The following is a 21,865-nucleotide window of genomic DNA, read 5'->3' on the forward strand; positions in this document are numbered from 1 at the left end:
TATTTATAATTGATTTTTCAGCCTTTCCTTTGGGTTTACTTAGTATAAAACTTAGAAGAAAGCATAGGGGAAAATCTTCATGACATTGGATTTGGCAATGATTTCTTGGATATGGCACCAGGAGCACAGACAACAAAAGAAAAAAATAGATAAATTGAACTTCATCCAAATTAAAAACATTTGTACACCAAAGGACACTATCCACAGAATGAAAAAGCAACCTACAGAACGGAGAAAATATTTGCAACTTATATGGTTTATAAGGGTTTAGTGTCTAGAATAAAGGATCTACAATTCAGCAACCAAAAATCAAACAACCTTATTAAAAAATGGGAAAAGAACATGAGAAATTTCTCTTAAAAAAGATATACACAATAGTCAATAAGTGTATCAAAAGATTCTCCACAGCACTAATCATTAAGGAAATGCAAACTGATATCACTTCATGCCCATTACAATGGCTGTTATCAAGGAAGGAAAATAATGAGTGTCGATAAGGATGTAGAATTGGAACCCTTGTGCATAGCTGGTGGGAATGTAAAATGGTGCAACCACTGTTGGGAGTCAGTATGGTAGCTCCTCAAAAAATTAAACATACAATTACTATATAATCCAGCAATTCCACTTCTAAGTAGATACCCAAAAGAATTGAAAGCAAGGACCCAAATAGAGATTTTTATACCAGTGTTCACAGCAACATTAATCACAGTAGCCAAAAGGTGGGAGTAATACAGGTATCCTTTGATGGATGAATGCATAAGCAAAATGTGTACACATGCAATGGAATATTATCCTTAAAAAGGAATGAAAATCTGATATATGCTACAGCATAAATGAACCTTTAATACATTACACTAAATGAAATAAGTTGGAAACAAAAGGACAAATAGTGTAGGTACAGGAAACAATCAAATTAATAGTGACAGAAAGTAGAACAGTGGTTACGGGGGTCAAGGAAAGGACGAATGGAGAGTTTTTATTTTCTATTTTTATTTTTTTGAAGATTTTATCTATTTGTCAGCACAAGCAGGGGGTAGCAGCAGGCAGAGGGAGAAGTAGGCTCTCTGTTGAGCAAGGAGCCTGATGTGGGACTCGGTCCCAGAACCCTGGGATCATGACCTGAGCTGAAGGCAAATGCTTAACCAACTGAGCCACTCAGGCGTCCCCAGAATGGAGAGTTTTTAATAGATACAGACTTTCCATTGGGGTGATGAAAAATTCTGGCGATGGAAAGTGGTGATGGTTGTACAGTATGAATATACTTAATGCCACTTAATTATACACTTAAAAAACGGTCAAAATGGGAAGTTATATATATATATATATATAATCACACACAAAAAAATTGTGCATACACTCATAATCACAAACTAATGGCACACTTCTGCAATGGTTGGTTTAAGAGTGTCAGTAATAGTTACTAAATAAAAAAAAAGATCTCAAATCAACAACCTAACATTATACCATAAGGAACTAGGAAAAAAAGAGCGAACTAAGCCCAAAGCTATCAGAAGGAAGGAAATCAAAATTAGAGCAGAGATAAAAATAGAGAACAGAAAAACAGTATCAAGGAAATCAAAAGTTGGTTCTCTGGAAAGATCCACAAAATTGACAAACCTACAGCCAGACTGACTTAAGAAAAAAAGAAGATGCAAAAAACAAAAATCAGAAATGAAAGTGGGGAAATTATTACCAACCTCAAGTTAAAAGAAAAAGAAAGGAATAATTGTACTTAATAATTGTAACAAACTAGATGAAATGGACAAATCCCTAGAAATACACAAATTAGCAAAACCGACTCAAGAAAAAACAAAATGTGAACAGGCCTATAACAAAGAGATTAAATCAGTAATAAAAAAAACTTTCCAATACCATATATTTGTATGAATATAGATGAAAAAATTCCTAACAAATTACTGGCAAACTGCAATAGCATAGAAAAGGGATTATATACCATGACCAAGTGGTATTTATCTCAGGAATGCAAGGATAGTTCAACATAAGAAAATCAATGTAATATACACACACACACATACACATATGTAATAGAACAAAAGAGGAAAACCATGTGATCATTTCACTTGATACAGGAAGAGCATTTGATAAAATCCAGCACCCTTTTATGTTAAAAACACTCAGAAAAATAAGGGATCAAAGAATAGGAATAAGTAAAATAGAGGAATAAGAATAGAACTTCCTCAACTTCATAAAGGGCATTTATGGAAAACCCGACAGCTAACATCATACTCAATAGTGAAAGACTAAAAGCTTTCCTCCTAAGATCAAGACAAGAATGCCCACTTTCACCACTACTATTCTACATTATACTGGAAATCTTAGCCAAAGTAATCAGTCAAGAAAGAAATAAAAGGAATCCAATTTGTTAAGGATGAAGTAAAACTATCTCAATTTGCAGGTGGTATTATCCTATATATAGAAAATTCCAAGGAATTTACAAAAAAAAAAAAACTGATGCTGATAAATTCAGCAAAGTTACACAGTATCTATCAATGCACAAAATTCATTTGTGTTTGATTTTGAATATACAACCTAAAAGCAAATTAAGAAGATAATTCCATTGGCAGCAGAATCCAAAAGAAGAAAATATCTGTGAATGAATTTAACCAAGGAGGTGAAAGACCTGTACAGTGAAACTGCAAAATTTTGTTGCACTAAATGAAAAGAAATCCTGTGTTATGGATTAGAAGACAATTTTATTAAAATGACAGTACTACCCAAAACAATCTATAGATTCACTGCATCTCTATCAAAATTCCAACAGCCTTTTTTGTAAAAATGTTGTGGAATATTTAAATGTCAAATTGGTTCTCATTATTAAAGATAACTTTAAACAACACAAGACTAGTTATAATGAAACGTTAAATTGTCTGGTGTATGCTGAAAGTGCTATAAGAAGTTGAGACAGGATTGAATAATTCTGTTTTCTCACTTAGGGTCAAGTGATTAAGGTACAAATACCCAGTTGATAAGAACCTTGTCTTCTGAGGCTTTAACAGAACTCCTGCAGTGATTCTCCAGTCTCCATCACACTTGTAATGTTTACCTTTGTTTTCCACCCTTTAAATGCCTTTACACATATCAAGGATACTGTTCCTCCACACACCAGATTCCTGTATAGTCTTAAATATTTCACAATATCTACCAATGTTTGTAAATTTTATAATATGCCTAAAAGAAAGAATTTTGCAATTATACAGATCAGAGTCTGCGAGCAAACTGCTCCTTCTATACTTTAGTTTCTTCATCTGCAAAACAAGACCAATAGGGTTGTTATAAGGATTGTATCAAATTATGTAAAGCACTTAATACCATGCACATTATAAACTCTCAATAAGAGCTAGTTAATTTTGTAATATAGCAAAATTGGATGCATAATTGTTACTATCTTCTTTTTTTAAAGAACAGAGAAAGTAAGCCTACCCTATTTCTTAGCTTTCCACAGCTATTCAAATTCAAAGTTGTCATAGATGGGATTTTGTATAAGGCCTTGAACAAGTCTTGTTTAAGAGGTCACACCTTCAGCTCCATGAAATGATCTACTGTGATCTTTTTTTAGTAATAGAAACTAAAAATAGAAATCTGTTCCTTTCTTGTGTTCTTTCCAGCTAGAAATGCTAAAATAATTTAGAAGTAAAGGAATCTAGAGTTAATTTATTGTTCAGTTTGTTGCATGGACTATGAGATGGTGTAACACAATACAATACTGCGAGAGAAGAAATTTATTTTGTTTAGTATTAAAAAAAAAAGAAATTCACTGTATCGCCAAAAGATAAAAAGCATTTCCATAATTTAGAGTATGACCAAAGCACATAGGCCATAAGAAATGATAACCAAAATTTTGAGGATAGCAGCTTCCAAATGAAGTATTTAATAGATACTTTCAGTTATAATGATCAGTAAAACGAAAAGATTTGGCTTCTGACATATATAGGTGGCTCTGCAATTGTTTAGAATGCTTTGCTTCTAGTCGGAGCTGTCTAGTTCTTTCTCTGGCAGCTTGTTGCTCGGCTAGTTTTTCAATCCGTTTCCTTCGCAACCATCTGTAGAAAGATATGATAAGATCTGGTGAGTATCAACGTGAATACTCTTCTTGCTATAAAGTTATTGCTATAGACTATTAAAGGAAGTTGAATTTCTTTACATTGAAATGCTGTAGTCACAAAGAAAAAATTATTAAAGTACTAATGAAAATTTCAGGTTTACCCCCTAAGCTGACACAAGAAAACACAGTCACATTTGCAATCAAATACTTAAAATTAAGTTTGTCTTAAAATGAGACTGCCAACTAAAAAAAAAAAAGCTGAGTTTTGAGTAATAAACACAATATTTTACATGTGATATAGGTCCTATTCTTTTGTTTAAATATGATTTCCTAAGCATAGAAAATCTATCTAAGCATAGAAAATCTATCAAGTATTTGATAGATTCCAATTAACTTATTTTTTACAACTAACTGTATTCCAAAACATGACTTAATTAGGTTAAGAATCCCAGCATGCAGAAATGTTGCTTTGCTCTTGTTGGTAGGGACACTAATGTGTTCTTGCTTTTTACTGCATAAAACAGTTCTTCTTTAAAATAGAAATATAAGCCTAAGCATAAAAAACACCCAAAAAAGGAGGAGGAAAAATCAACATTCAAACAAATTTAAATCTATACACCTTGCTTAGGTAAAATAACTCAAAAATAACTGTACACACACATATGAAAGTGTATGCGGTGCACATGTGTATATATACATCAGTTGTTTTCAGAAATAACCCTAAACAACTAAATGTATCAGAATAGAAGAGACTTAACATCATAAGCCAATGTTGTGTGGTCCCAAATTGGACACTAGTTTGAGCAAATTAACTGTAATCATTTAGGGATCCACTGGGAAAATATAATTATGGGCTGGATATTAGATGAGATTATTAATAAAAATAAGCAGATTACAGAATAGTATATACATATGATCTCAATTTATATTTTAAAATTATAATGTACAGAGAAATATCTAAAAGATATGGACTTAGGTACTGACAGTGATTTCTAGGTGATGAAAATGTGACTTTTTCCCCCTCCCATTTCCACAATGCACATTTACTGCTTCTCTTATAATATTTATATATGTTTAAAAAGAAAAAAAAAGGGAAGAAAGAAGCAAAGAAACAAAGAAAGAAAAAGATAGGAAAGAAAGAAAGGAACTTAAAGCAACTGGATTCAATATTCACTACCTCTCCCAAGGGTTACTGGCAAAATTATGAAACCAGGTCTGTTTCCTCACAATTAGCCAGGTAATATAAAGTCTTAACCAGGTAACTGAAAAGATCAGGTTTGCCTTAAACTACCATAATGTGTGCCCAAATCTCTTTTTCAATTTGGTCTATACAGATCTTTCTTCTCAGCCTGAATTTCTTTATAGAAAAATATTTCTTGGGAAATACGACTCTTTATTCAGTTTTTCTGAGGACTATGTAGGAATTAGCTGTACATTATCTTTGGCCCATTTCTCTAAAAAATGAACAAAATAACAAATAAATGGTAGGCTATCAAAGGTTACCAGACAGGTAAAATATAAAATAATTTTGGTATTGAAAATATCTTGAAGAATGAAAGAATGGTATATAGATATTATGCAAAATACGGAGCTAAAGAATTTTCTCACACACTTTTAAAAGTGTGGATTTACAACTGAATAGATATGTAATATAAGAGATAAAATATTTTGTGGGGTTTATTTTCAAGCTTTATTGACTACCGAGCTCTCTGAAAGGACTGTGAGGAGAGGGGAAGCATCTCTGGCCTGGAACTTACTGTTTAAAGGCCCGCTCACGGCCCTCTGTTCCTTTAAGGAAGAATAAGCATTCCTCTTGCTTTCGTAGTTCTTCTGTCTTTCTTTCTTTCAACTGCTCTTCATGCTTTTTTTTAAGCCATAATCGAAAAGCTTGCTGTGGATCTCTGTTTTCCTGCTGATTACAAAAACAAGCTTTGTAAATAAACTAAAACTACTTTTTGAGGCCCTGCCTATAGGACCGTACAAGAATACATGTTCCACTCATCAATTTTTCATAATAATGCCAACCTCACTCCCTGTACTCCTAGTATCTAATCAAATTATATCACCTTTGAACCAGCAACACACATTGACCTCTGTCAGAAAATTCAACACTGAATTCACTGCCATCTGGCATCTTTCAAAACTTATTGAGGTAATCAATAAACGAAAAGTGTTTTTACAGCGATTTGCAAACTTCTCAATGAGGAGCTCTTTGACAAAATAATTTTTTACAATGGCACAAAAAAATAAAACGGGCTTGAAGAAAGATTGGGATAGATAATATGAATGGAGTTGAGGTCTTTGTAACAATTCCTGAAGGAGCTCCCTGGAATGCAGTTTGAAAGCTAATGATCCAACACTTCTATTATTCATCCTTTCTTTTAAATTCTACCTTTGTTTTTAACTTGTAAGAGCATCTAACTGCCAAGCCCATCTCCAAACTGTAATCACTCTTATGGAGGGTGGCCATAAGGATTTGTAGCCATAAAAATTTTCTCATAAGAGCCATGCTGATTTTGTCATAAGTAAAAGCTAGTGGGAGTAGCTTATTGTATGGTTCCTAGAACTTCATGATGGATACTATCTTCAGAGAATTTTCAAAAGTTGAAAGAGCTCTTATTTGGGAGAATAAAGAGAGCAAAGGGACAGATTTGGGGCTAGGGGAAAGCATGCCTCATTATTTGGATGCCTGGCTAAAACACAAAGGAAAGGATGCATTCATTTAATACTTTCCCCAAAGAGAAGCTCGATGGTAGAGAGGACCATTTCCTACACCTTGCATTTTCCTTTTTTTTTTTTTTAAGATTTTATTTATTTGAGAGAGAGAGACAGAGATAGCGAGCAAGAGAGAGAGAGCATGATAGGGGAGGAGAGGGAGAAGCAGGCTCCCAGTGGGGCTCGATCTCAGGACCCTGGGATCATGACCTGAGCCGAAGGCAGACGCTTAACTGACTGAGCCACCCAGGTGCCCCTGGTTTTTCCTTTATCTATTACTCACATTGCCAAGTATGTTCCAGTTTAATTTATAAAATTTATGTAACCTAGGATCTTTGATGTACAATGCTGAAGTCTGTGAAGATAACCCATGGATGACCTAAAGGATCATTGCCGAACACCTAGAAGTCTGGGAATGGCTGGAGATGACCAAAAAGTGTTCATTCTGGAATTACAGATCAAAAGAGGCAAGGATTCAGAGGTGAACAGGATTGATTGGTATCTCTATTCATTTATTCATTTACCAGATATTTACAGAGTATCTACGACAGAGTATCTACAGGCACATAGGTACTGGGTTGCATCAGTGAAAAAACAAAGTTCCCTCTCTCATATATTCTGATTGCACTGTCCAATACAGTGACCACTAGCCACATGTAGCTATTTAAAGTTAAAAATTCAGTACTTCAGTCACATTAGCTACATTTCAAGTGCTTAGGAGCCACATCGTGGCTAGTGACTACTTTATTGGACAATGCAGATATAGAGCATTCCCATCATCCCAGAAAGTTGTATTGGGCAGTGTTATTCTAGATGAGGAGAAAGGTGGTATGTAGACAGAAAGTGAGGGAGTAAGTTATCGGATATCTGGAGACAGCGTATTTCAAGCAGTGGTCACAGTAATACACAAAGAAGGAGTTCTTAACTGGCTATCATCCCAGGATTCAGCAGAAGGCATAGGCAAAAAAGGCCATCTCCCATTCTTTTCCTGGAAGAGGTCCATCGGCACACTTGAAAAACTGCTGCTTGAGGGTCAGGCTTCTAATTTAGAATGCCTCTAAAGGCTAGCTTTCATCATCCCCAAGGACCAAGAAGGCTGTTGACACCTCTGCTGCTGTCTCCCTGTAACCTGCTCTAAGTAGCCAGTATCTCCCATGAAGGACATTTACAAACATCTGCTGTACCCAAATTTTTATGGCTGCACCCAAAGAACAGGTTCCTAGGTCACCTGGTTCTGATAGCCACTGGAACTTCCATTCATGAGTACCACAAGATGGTAGCAATCAAATAAGTAGATCTTAATGGGCACAGGAATATCGCCCTGCAGATATACACCTGGGCTCAGTGCAGACGGAACAGGAAAAAACACCCATCTCCCAGTTTCTCCTTGGAAAGGGCTTAGCCGCATACCTTCCCAGCTGTGCCAGAGGGCCTGGCTTCCATTTAGCCTGCAAAAATACACTACCTGGCACAGACGTCCAGCAGAATTGAGGAGAAATCAGAGCTTTTCAGACAAACAAAAGCCAAAGGTATTCATCACTACTCAAATGCCTTAGAAGAAATGTTGTAATGAAAGAAAAGGATGCTAATTAGTAGCAAAAAATATATGAAAGTATAAAACTCACTGGCAAAAATAAATATAGAGTTAATAACACCCTAATGTAATGGTGGTAGGTAAATCATTTAGAACTCTAGTATGAAGGTTAAAAGATAAAAGTATTAAAAATAACTATAACCAAAACAGACTGTTATAAATACAAGGTGTTTATGAGAGTCTCATGGTAATCATAAAGCAAAAACATATAGTAGATACACAAAAGATAAAGAGCAAGAATCAAAGCATACCACTACAGAAAATCACCAACTCACAAAGGAAAAGAATAAGAGCAGAACAAGGGAACAAAGTAATTACAAAACAACCAGAAAACATTTAACAAAATGGCAATAGTATTTCCATACCTATCAATTACTACTTTAATGTAAATGGACTAAAGCTGAATGGATATAAAAACAAGTCCCGACTACATGCTGCCTAAAGAGACTAAATTCAGCTTTAGGACACATATAAACTGAAATTAAAGAGATGGAAAAAGGTATTCCACATAAATAGAAACTAAAAAAGAGCAGGGGTAACTATACTTATATAAGACAAAATAAATATTAAGCCAAAACAAAAACTTGTATGGTATTACCATAAAAAAATAATGCATAGATTAATGTAACAGAAGAGAGAGCTCAGAAATAACCTCATGTGTACATGGTAAATTAATTTTAACAAAGTTACCAAAAATAAACAATGGGAAAAGGATAGTCTCTTCAATTAATCGATTTGGGAAAACTGGATTACCACATGCAAAAGAATGAAAATGGACCTCTACCATACACTATATAAAAAATAACTCAAAATGAATTAAAGACTTGAGTGTAACCTGAACAACTCCTAAAAGGAAACATTAGAATAAGCTCCTTGATATTGTTCTTAGAAATAATTTTTTTTGGATTTGACAGCAAAGGCAACATAAACAAAAATAAGCAAGTGAGAGGACAAACAAAAGCTTCTGCTTCACAAAGGAAACCTTCAACAAAATGAAAAGACAACCTGTGGAATGGGAGAAAATATGTGTAAACCACATATCCAATTAGGCAACATGAAAAAACCATCAGTACCTCTAATTATCAGGGAAATGCAAATCAAAATGACCATGAGCTACTGTTAGGATAGCTATTATCAAAAAAGAGAGGGAGGAAAGGAGGGAGGGATGGAGGGAGAGAGGGAAGGAAGGAAGGAAGGAAAGAAGGAAGGAAGGAAGCAAGCAAGCAAGCAAGCAAGCCTGGCTACCAGGGGCTGAGGATTGGGAGAAATAGGGACAGGTTGGTAAAAGGGTACAAACTTGCAGCTGTAAGATGAAAAATGTCTGAGGATCTAGTGATTAACATTGTGACTATAGTTGATTACACTGTATTATATAATTGAAATTTGCCAAGAGAGTAGAACTTAATATTTTACCAAAAGAAAAAAAGGAGTAAATATGTGAAGTGACAGACATGTTAATCAATTTAATGGGGAGAATCCTTTCACAATGTATATGTGTATCAAATTCTCATGTACACTTTAAATATCTTACAATTTTGTCAATTATACCTCAGGAAAGCTAAAAAAGAAAAAGACTTACATCACAGACACAAGAATGTAAACTTAAACAAAAAACAACCTAAACTCTATGAATGGGCTTAATAGTAAACTGGATGCAGCAGAAAAAAGTGTCAATGCCCAAAGACAGATCAATAGAAATTATGCAAACTGAACAAAGAAAAATATTTTTAACTTTTTAATTTTAATTTTAACAGAACCTTAGTAACATGTGAAATAATAGCAAGTCTTCTAATGTATGTGAAATTGGACTTCCAGAATAAAAAGAGCAAGAAAATGGAGCCCCCCCAAAAAGAAAAAATTATAAAAATAATGGCAGAGAGGGGGAAAAGATGGCGGAGGAGTAGGGGACCCTATTCCAACTGGTCCCCAGAATTGAGCTAGATATCTACCAGACCACTCTGAACACCCACGAAATCAGCCTGAGATGTAAGAAGATAGAGCTGGATCTCTACAAAAGAATATCACAGGTGGTTGGTTTCGAGATACGAAGCGGGGAGCCGTGATTCCACGGGCAGATATCGGAGGATAAATGGCAGCGGAAGGAAGGCTGGCCGTGAGGATCCTACACCGCCGGTGAGCTATAGCCTCCTGCGCTGGGGACGGGACCCAGACTCACAGACCGGTAGTGGTGGGAAAAGGACTTTAGACAGAAACCAGAGCAGCAGGGCCGCGTGTGCAAACTGGGGGCAGCTGGCGGTTTTAGAAGCACAAAGGGCAGAGATGTGCCCCCACCTGGAGGTGAGGACTGGGAGCACTGCTGAGAGGCGCACAACCCAGGATGCTGCAGTTTATAGCAGCACAGACAGAAATGGAGACAGTGTGGCCTGGAGAGCTCACTGAAGAACAGACTATGATCTCTCTGCTCTGAGGCAGAGGGTTGGAAAAGGTCTCTTCTGCTCTGACTCTCGGAAGAGACGCAGAGAGCCACCAGGGAAAGCCGCCAGAGAACAAAAGCCCCAAAAAAACCGGTTTTCACTGAGCCCATCCCCCACCACAGGGGGGCAGGGCAACTCTGCACAAATAGGGTTGTCTGAGTAACAGCGCAGCAGGCCCCTCCCCCAGAAGACAGGCTGGGAGAACAAGAGGCCGCAACCCTAAGGTCCCTATAAAACAGGTACATCTTGTTTGGGTTGCAGTCAATAATTTGGACTCCATACATTCCCTCAACAGAATGACTAAGAGCCCCCAAAATAGGAAAGACTCAGAGACTATGATTTATACCACAGATTTACAAATGGATTCAGATATAACTAAGATGTTGGAGATGGAATTCAGGCTAGCAATTGTGAAGACAATAGCCAGAATGGAGAAATCAATTAATGGTAACACAGAGTCTCTAAGGACAGAAATGAAAGCTGAATTGGCAGAACTTAAAAATGCTATCAATGAGATCCAATCTAATCTAGATAATTTAACCGCTAGGGTAAGCGGGGCAGAAGAACAAATTAGTGACCTAGAAGACCAATTAATAGACAAAAAGGGAAAAGAGGAGGCCAAGGGGAAAAAACTCAGAATCCATGAAAATAGAATCAGAGAAATAAGTGACACCATGAAACATTCCAATGTCAGAATTATTGGAATCCCTGAGGGTGTGGAGAGAGAGAGAGGACTAGAAGATATATTTGAGCAAATTGTAGCAGAGAACTTCCCTAATCTGGGGAATGAAACAAACATTCGTGTCCTAGAGGCAGAGAGGACCCCTCCCAAGATCAAGGAAAACAGGCCAACACCCTGGCATGTAATAGTCAAAATCGCAAACCTTAGAACCAAGGAAACCATCTTAAGTGCAGTTAAGGAGAAGAGATTCCTTATGTACAGAGGGAGGAACATCAGAATAATGTCAGACCTATCCACAGAGACCTGGCAAGACAGAAAGGCCTGGCAAGATATATTCAGGGTACTAAACGAGAAGAATATGCAGCCAAGAATACTTTATACGGCAAGGCTGTCATTTAGAATGGATGGAGAGATGCAGAGCTTCCAAGACCGGCAGAAACTGAAAGAATATGTGACCATTAAGCCGGCCCTGCAAGAAATGTTACGGGGGTTCTATAAAAGGAGAAAGACCCCAAGAGTGATATACAACAGAAATTTACAGGGACAATCTATAAAAACAAGGTCTTCACAGGCAACATAATGACAATAAATTCATCTCTTTTTTTTTAATTTTATTATGTTATGTTAGTCACCATACAATACATCATTGGTTTTTGATGTGGTGATCCACGATCCATTGTTTCCGTATAACACCCAGTGCTCCATGCAGTACGTGCCCTCCTTAATACCCATCACCGGGCTAACCAATCCCTCCTCCCCCCTCCCCTCTAAAACCCTGTTTGTTTCTCAGAGTCCATAGTCTCTCATGGTTCATCTCTCCCTCCAATCCCCCCCGCCATTTTTCCCTTCCTTCTCCTAATGTCCTCCATGCTATTCCTTATGTTCCACAAATAAGTGAAACCATATGATAATTGACTTTCTCTGCTTGACTTATTTCACTTAGCATAATCTCCTCCAGTCCCATCCATGTTGATGTAAAAGTTGGGTATTCATCCTTTCTGATGGCTAAGTAATATTCCATTGTATATATGGACCACATCTTCTTTATCCATTCATCTGTTGAACGGCATCTCGGCTCTTTCCACAGTTTGGCTATTGCGGACATTGCTGCTATGAACATTGGGGTGCATATGGTCCTTCTTTTCACTACATCTGTGTCTTTGGGGTAAATACCCAGGAGTGCAATTGCTGGGTCATAAGGTAGCTCTATTTTTAAATTTTTGAGGAACCTCCACACTGTTTTCCAAAGCTTTCAATAATCACTCTTAACGTGAATGGCCTAAATGCTCCCATAAAATGGCACAGGGTTGCAGATTGGATAAAAAGACAGGACCCATTCATACGCTGTCTACAAGACACTCCTTTTGAACCTAAAGATACATCCAGGCTGAAAGTGAAGGGATGGAGATCCATCTTCCATGCCAATGGACCTCAAAAGAAAGCTGGGGTAGCAATTCTTATATCAGACAAATTAGATTTTAAGCTAAAGGCTGTAGTTAGAGACACAGAAGGACACTATATCATTCCTAAAGGGTCTATCCAACAAGAAGATCTAACAATTGTAAATATCTACAACCCCAACATGGGAGCAGCCAACTACATAAGCCAACTGTTAACCAAAATAAAGAGTCATATTGATAACAATACGTTAACTGTAGGAGACCTCAATACTCCACTCTCAGCAACAGACAGATCATCTAAGCAGAAAATCAACAAAGAAGAGCTTTGAATGACACACTGGACCAGATGGACCTCATAGATATATACAGAACATTCCACCCTAAAACAACAGAATACTCATTCTTCTCGAGCGCACATGGAACTTTCTCCAGAATAGACCACATACTAGGTCACAAATCAGGTCTCAACTGATAGCAAAAGACTGAGATTATTCTCTGCATATTCTCAGACGATAATGCTTTAAAACTGGAACTCAACCACAAGAAAAAAATTGGAAGAAATTCAAACACTTGGAAGCTAAAGACCACTCTGCTCAAGAATGTTTGGGTCAAACAGGAAATCAAAGAACTTAAACAATTCATGGAAACCAATGAGAACAAAAACACATCGGTCCAAAACCTATGGGATACTGCAAAGGCAGTCCTAAGGGCGAAATACATAGCCATCCAAGCCGCACTCAAAAAAATAGAAAAATCCTGAATTCACCAACTAACTCTACACCTTAAAGAACTAAAGAAAAAGCAACAAATGATGCCTGAACCACACATTAGAAGAGAAATAATTAAGATTAGAGCAGAAATCAATGAATTAGAAACCAGAAACACAGTAGATCAGATCAACGAAACTAGAATCTGATTCTTTGAAAGAATTAATAAGATCGATAAATCCCTGGCCAGACTCATCCAAAAGAAAAGAGAAAGGACCCAAATTAATAAAATTATGAATGAAAGGGGAGAGATCACGACTAACACCAAGGAAATAGAAACAATTATTAGAAATTATTATCAACAACTATATGCCAATAAATTGAACAACCTGGATGAAATGGATGCCTTCCTGGAAACCTATAAACTACCAAGACTGAAACAGGAAGAAACTGACAACCTGAATAAACCAATAACCAGTAATGGGATTGAAGCAGTGATCAAAAACCTCCCAAAAAACAAGAGTCCAGGACCTGATGGATTCCCTGGGAAATTCTACCAAACATTCAAAGAAGAAATAATACCTATTCTCCAGAAGCTGTTTCAAAAAATAGAAACAGAAGGAAAGCTTCCAGACTCATTCTCTTAGGCCAGCATTACCTTAATCCCCAAACCAGGCAAAGACCCCATCAAAACGGAGAATTGCAAATTGATATCCCTGATGAATATGGATTCCAAATCCTCAACAACATGCTAGCTAATAGGATCCAACAACACATTAAAAGGATCATCCACCATGAACAAGTGGGATTTATCCCAGGGATGCAAGGGTGGTTCAACATTCGCAAATCAATCAGTGTGATAGAACACATTAATAAGAGGAGAAAGAAGAACGATATGGTCCTCTCAATTGATGCAGAAAAAGCATCTGACAAAATGCAGCATCCTTTCCTCATTAAAACTCTTCAGAGTATAGGGATAGAGGGACCATTCCTCAAGTTCATAAAATCCATCTATGAAAAACTCACAACAAATATCATCCTCAATGGCGAAAAGCTGAGAGCCTTTCCCTTAAGATCAGGAACACGTCATGGATGCCCACTCTTGCCACTATTGTTCAACATAGTACTAGAAGTCCTAGCAACAGCAATCAGACAATAAAAAGAAATAAAAGGTATTCAAATTGACAAAGAAGAAGTCAAACTCTCTCTCTTCACAGATGACATGATACTTTATGTGGAAAACCCAAAAGACTCCACCCCCAAATTACTAGAACTCATACAGCAATTCAGTAATGTGGCAGGATACAAAATCAATGCACAGAAATCAGTTGCTTTCTTATACACTAATGCAACCATAGAGAGAGAAATTAGAGAAACGATTCCATTTAAAATAGCACCAAAAGCCATAAGATACCTCAGAATAAACCTAACCAAAGAGGTAAAGAATCTATACTCTAGGAACTACAGAACACTCATGAAAGAAACTGAAAACACAAAAAGATGGAAAAACATTCCATGCTCGTGGATCGGAAGAATAAACATTGTTAAAATGTTGATGCTGCCCAGAGCAATCATACCTTCAATGCCATCCTGATCAAAATTCCAATGGCATTTTTCAAAGTGCTGGAAAAAACAATCTTAAAATTTGTATGGAATCAGAAAAGACCCCGAATCACCAAGGAAATGTTGAAAAAGAAAAACAAAGCTGGGGGCATCACGTTGCCTGATTTCAAACTATATTACAAAGCAGTGATCATCAAGACAGCATGATACTGGCACAAAAACAGACATATAGACCAATGGAACAGAATAGAGAGCCCAGATAGGGACCCTCAACTCTATGGTCAAATAATCTTTGACAAAGCAGGAAAAAATATGCAATGGAAAAAAGACAGTCTCGTCAATAAATGGTGCTGGGAAAATTGGACAGCTATACACAGAAGAATGAAACTCGACCAGCCTCTAACACCATATACAAAGATAAACTCAAAATGGATGAAAGACCTCAGTGTGAGACAGGAATCCATCCAAATCCTAGAGGAGAACATAAACAATAACCTTTTTGACATTGGCCACAGCAACTTCTTTCAAGATACATCTCCAAAGGCAAGGGAAACAAAAGCAAAAATGAACTTTTGGGACTTCATCAAGATAAAAAGCTTCTGCACAGCAAAGGAAACAGTCAACAAAACAAAGAGGCAACCCACAGAATGGGAGAAGATATTTGAAAATGACACTACAGATAAAGAGCTGGTATCCAAGATCTATAAAGAACTTCTCAAACTCAACACCCAAAACACAAATAATCAAGTCAAAATATGGGCAGAAGACATGAACAGACACTTCTCCAAAGAAGACATACAAATGGCTAACAGACACGTGAAAAAATGTTCATCATCATTAGCCATCAGGGAAATTCAAATCAAAACCACACTGAGATACCACCTTACACCAGTTAGAATGGCAAAAATTGACAAGGCAAGAAACAACAAATGTTGGAGAGGTTGTGGAGAAAGGGGAACCCTCTTACACTGTTGGTGGGAATGCAAGTTGGTACAGCCACTTTGGAAAACAGTGTGGAGGTTCCTCAAAAATTTAAAAATAGAGCTACCTTATGACCCAGCAATTGCACTCCTGGGTATTTACCCCAAAGACACAGATGTAGTGAAAAGAAGGGCCATATGCACCCCAATGCTCATAGCAACAATGTCCACAATAGCCAAACTGTGGAAAGAGCCTAGATGTCCTTCAACAGATGTATGGATAAAGAAGATATGGTCCATATATACAATGGAATATTACTTAGCCATCAGAAAGGATGAATACCCAACTTTTACATCAACATGAATGGGACTGCAGGAGATTATGCTAAGTGAAATAAGTCAAGCAGAGAAAGTCAATTATCATATGGTTTTACTTATTTGTGGAACATAAGGAACAGCATGGAGGACATTAGGAGAAGGAAGGGAAAAATGAAGGGGAGGAATCGGAAGGAGAGATGAACCATGAGACTATGGACTCTGAGAAACAAACTGAGGGTTTTAGAGGAGAGATGGGTGGGGGGATGGATTAGCCTAGTGATGGGTATTAAGGAGGGCACGTACTGCATGGAGCATTGGGTGGTGTACGAAAACAGTAAATCGTGGATCACTGCATCAAAAACTGGTGATGTACTGTATGGTGACTAACATAACATAATAAAATAAAATTTAAAAAAATAATGGCAAAAATTTCCCAAATTCTGTACAAACATCAACCTACCAAGAAGCTCAGCAAAGCCCCATTTAGGCAAATTCAAAGAAAAGAATATGATATATTATTCATATAATAAACTGCTGAAATCCAAAGCCAGACAAAGTTTATAGCAGCCACAGAAAAAAAGAACATTATGTACAAGAAAGCAATGATAACAATTACAGCTGACTTTCTAACCAGAAACAATGGGTGTCAGAAAATCACAGAACACCATCTTTAAACTGCTGAGAAAAAAACCTGTCAGCCCCAAATTCCATATCCAATAAAAATAAATCCTTCAAAAAATATATTTCTAATACATTCAGGAGAGAAAAATTGTAATCCCTAGAGCAATGATTTTAAAAATAATTCAAAGAGGCATAGCTAAAAGCTTATGGAAAGCTTTTACATAAGAAAATAAAAGGGAATATTTTCTAAATACTTGATTAATCCATAAGAAGACAGAGAAAGTTGACTAATGGAACTAAAAAGAAATGGAACAAATACAAAACAAGTATCAAGAAGTAAACTTAAAACCTACCATATATATCAATAATTACAATTAAATACAAAAAAACTCCAGTTGAAAGGAATAGATTTCTGGATTGGGAAGATCCAACTATATGCTGTTTGCACAAGTAACTCTTTAAAGATAGATAAATTGAAAGTATAAAATGTGATATAATAATGCAAATGTTAAGTATAAGAAAGCTGGTATGGCTTCAATAACATCAAAGTAGACTTCAAGGTAAGAGGGATATTTCATAATGAGAAAATGTCATTAATCAGTAAGACATAGAATCATAAATGGATATACATAATACTTTAAAATAGATGAAGCAAAACCCAAAAGAACTAAAAAGAAAATAGACCCATACACAGTGATAGTTGGAAGGCTTAACCTCAATTTCCCAGTAATTCACAGAACAAATGGGGAAAACAGTAAGGACACAGAAGATTTAAACCACACTATCAAGCAACTTATCACATTGACATTAATAAAACAAATGCAGAATACAAAATGTATGCAAGTGTCTATGTAGAGTTCACCTACATAAACGGACCATATGCATACATGTGTGCATATGTATGTCTATAGATTTAGCACACACATATCATATATATATATACATATATATGTATATATATACATATATATCACCGACCAAGAGAAGCAAAGTTCATAACAAAGATGGAAAGACATTTTTAACGGTCTCCTAAAATGGCAGTAAAAATTCAATCACCTAAAAAGTTTTTTTAATCCAATGTAAATTAGGTCATTCCATAATTTATATATTCTGAAGACATTTTCTAGAAACTACAACTCACATGATACAGATACACAATGTCCCACAGAAATAACTAGCAAAATACACTTATTATCACAATGCATTAATAAGCCAAGTCAATTGTCAAATCATACTATTGCTCAGCTTCGGCAGTAGACAAAATTCACAAAAGTTCTTCAGAATACTATTTATTTTTTATATAATTTCTCATTAAAGTTAATTTTTGAGACAGACTTCAAATAAAGCAAAAAATAAAAAATAAAAATTTTAAATGTATAACCATGATGCCTTCTAACATGAAAATGTTTTGAAATAAATTCTGTTCAGTATGGTTCATGTTTTTAAAGAATACAATTCAGTTTTTGTTTATAATCTCCAAATAGAACACAATAGAACACTGAAGTGTACATTTATTTTTACAAATGCCCGATAAAAATATTACGCTAGGCTGAATGCCATGAGACCTGAGGCCCCACCAGCCCCCGGGAAACTATTAGCAGTGCACTCACAGCTGTGTTTTTCTTGGTCACTGACACATAAGCTCCTCTCGTCTCCAGTACTTTTCAACATTGCAGCAATGTGCTGTGCTCTACCCTCCCAAGCCCGAACTCCCCGCCTCCCTCAAAAACCTTTCTGATTTATTCCTTGTAATTCCCATTCAATGATACAAAAACTCCCAAACATCCCCATTCTCCCAAGCTACCTGGCCTTAAGCCTCCTCTTTTACCCCAATCCTGATTCTTCCCCAAGACACGGTTTTCCTTTCCCCAAATAGACTGCATTGTCTGCTATGCTTCAGATACCTCACAGGTCGGGTGAAGAAGTTAGTATAGTCTTCACTCCTTCATACTCTTCAGAATTGTATTCCTCTAGCCACACTCAATTGATATTTACTCGATTCGGCTCCATTAATTTAACAATCTCTGGTATCAGTGGCTCAGTGTTCCTCTCCATCCTCATCCCAAGCAATAGAACTAACTATATGAATAAGTTCACAGATTTTTTATTTTCTCATCTTCTAGGACTTTCTCCACTGCACTTGCCACCCAGTCCTTAGAGCCACATCCACATCCCACAAACTACTTTGTCTTTGAAGTCACTAATCTCATTCTCAACATGAACCATCAAACACATTTCTCCAGTCAATTTTCAACATCTTCACCTGGATGCTTCCTAGGTACCTCAAACTCTACAAGTGAAAAACTGAAATAATAGTTTCCCCCACTCAGTGTATTATCCTCTACTGCTCCAGTGAGTGGCACCACCATCCACCAAGTTGCTCCGAAGAGAAACCTGGTATATTCTCTTTACATCTCATTCTCACTCACACACATATCTAATTAATTACAAAACTCCTTCAATCGACATTTCAAAATATGTCTTAAATTACTCACATCTCCCTCCCTCCCTGCTTCCCTCTCCCTCTCCTGTTACAATTCTAGCCCAAGTCACTATCATTTCTCACCTCATATACAACTATATCTGCTTTCTAATTGCTCCCCCCGCCTCCACTCTTGCCCCCTTCAATCCATTCAGTCATAGTAAGGCATATCTAATGTATCACTCCTCTGTTTAGACAACTTCAGTGGCTTTCCATAACAGGACTGAAGACAAAATCATTATAGACTCTATCTAACATGCCACATGATGGGAGTTCTGCTCCCTCTCCAGATCTTCTCACACTTACCAAGTTATTTCCTGTCTCAGGGCGTTCATGCATGTTCTCTTGACCTGAAACAAATTCCTCTCAGTCTTGGTCTAATTTTTACTCCTACTTTCACCAACCGAGAAAAATCTTTCCTGAACGACCCATACACATTTATTTCCCTCATTATGATCTCTCATAGCTCCTTTCATTTTCATTGCACCCATCACTATTTATAATTACAAATTTATTTTATATATATATAGTTTTTCAAACCCTACTAGCTGAGTTCTATAAAACAGAGACTAAACCTAGTTTGATCAGGAGTACATTTTCATGCATGGAACAGCATTTGTCACATAGGAAGCAGTTAAAAATATTTATTTAATAGACACAATTTTTTAATTGGCATTTCTTTAGTTCTAGCAGATTTGTATTTTTTTTCATATACTATGGCCATCTGTATGTATTCATATGTGAACTTTCTATTCATTCCTTTGCCCAACTTTCTCAATCAGAAAATTCAAAAGTTTTGCTTTAATAATACAAATATAAATATTAATAGTAACAATAACAATTACGACACCTACTTAAAAAATCCTCACCAGCTTTTAATGGAAATTACATTAAATATAAACTTGGAGGAACTCAAACCTTTATAGTATTTAGTCAATCCATGCAGGAATATCATAGGTTGTTTCCATTTGCCAAAGAACTCATATATTTATAATATTTATCCCACCAATCCAGAAATATTATATTTGTTTTCATTTACCAAAGTCATCTTTTTTTGTCCTTTGCAAAGCTGTATTGTATTCTCCATAGAGATCAGACACATTCCTGTTTAGTTCAAAGTATTTTATATATTCCTATATTCCTTCTCCTTTTATATTTTTCTATGAGGTTTTTGCTATAGGAAAACTATAAATTTTTTATGTTTATAATGTAAATATCCACTCTGTTAATACTTATACCTTGTTTCCTTTTCACCTTAATAAATTGGTTAGAACTCTCAGAATGAAGTTATTTAATATAGAGGGGAGACTTACTTGTTTCTAACTTTAATGGGTATACCTACAGTATTTCCTAAGATAGTATTATACTGTTTTTTATATTTTATTAGGAATTAAAAAAATAAATTATAGTAAAAATAAAATACCTATTCTCTATCTTTCAAGATAACCATATATTCTCTTTTTATCTACCTATTGATGTGATGGATTATATTAATGGGTTTGTTTTTATTTATTCATAATTTCCTTCCTAAAATATGCCCTACTTGGTTATAGTATACTGTTATTTGACTACACAGTTGCACTCAAATTTCTCAACATTTTCTCTTTTAGTTTATGGCTTTTGTGTCTTGCCTCAAAAGGTACTGCCTGTCCCAAGACTTTAAAACCTAAAAAATTCTACAAATGGCATAGTAAACAATGTAAAAAAATATATCATACTGTCAGTCTAGGAAAATGTATTTATGACAGATATAATAACAAAGGATTATAATCTCTAATATGCAATGCAAGAAGAAAAATAAAACTGAGAAAAAAGAAGACTACAAACAGGAAATTCACAGAATATACACATGTTCATAGGTACTCATGTATATTATTAATCTGAAGAAAAATTAAGAAGATAAATCACATACAGTGTTAGTCGGGATGTGGTAAATATTCACTCTTACATACTGTTGAAGGGACTGTAAATAGACACAACTTTTGGGAGGTTAATTTTTGCACATTTAACCAAAAATTTCACCCTGGACATCCAATAAGTCATAAATTCCACTCTTAAGAAACTCTCCTACAGAATGAATATGTTCACTACAGCACTGTTAATGAATAGAACAATATTGGAACCAATCTAAATATCCACAATTGAGGATTTAATAAATTAAGGTATCTCTGAACAGAATACTATGCAGTTATTTGGGGTTTTTGAAAGATTTTATTTGTTTATTTGTTTATTTATTTACTGAGAGAGAAAGAGCATGATAGCAGGGTGGGGGGAGCAGAGGGAGAGGGAGACAGAGAATCTCCCACTGAGTGAGGAGCCTGATGCGAGGCTCAGTCTCACAACCCTGAGATCATGACCCTTGAGA

General features: G+C 36.1%; 1 protein-coding gene across 9 annotated transcripts in view; it reads right to left on the reverse strand.

The window, feature by feature from the left end:
• Positions 1-2,766: 2,766 nt before the first annotated feature.
• The window catches only part of CCDC181 (coiled-coil domain containing 181), a 41,060-nt gene continuing 21,961 nt past the window's right edge, over positions 2,767-21,865 (reverse strand). For 8 of the 9 annotated variants that reach the window (XM_036098017.2, XM_036098012.2, XM_036098016.2 and 5 more), the window contains 2 exons: positions 5,821-5,975; positions 2,767-4,061 (listed from right to left, as the gene is read on the reverse strand). In XM_036098017.2, the coding sequence (XP_035953910.1) occupies positions 3,902-4,061; positions 5,821-5,975 (315 nt within the window). In that variant the 3' untranslated portion in view covers positions 2,767-3,901. The remainder of the gene's footprint in view (positions 4,062-5,820; positions 5,976-21,865) is intronic. The other variant, XM_036098013.2, reaches the window with a different exon arrangement.

This window comes from Halichoerus grypus, chromosome 7 (assembly GCF_964656455.1).
Source record: "Halichoerus grypus chromosome 7, mHalGry1.hap1.1, whole genome shotgun sequence".
Lineage (NCBI taxonomy): Eukaryota > Metazoa > Chordata > Mammalia > Carnivora > Phocidae > Halichoerus > Halichoerus grypus.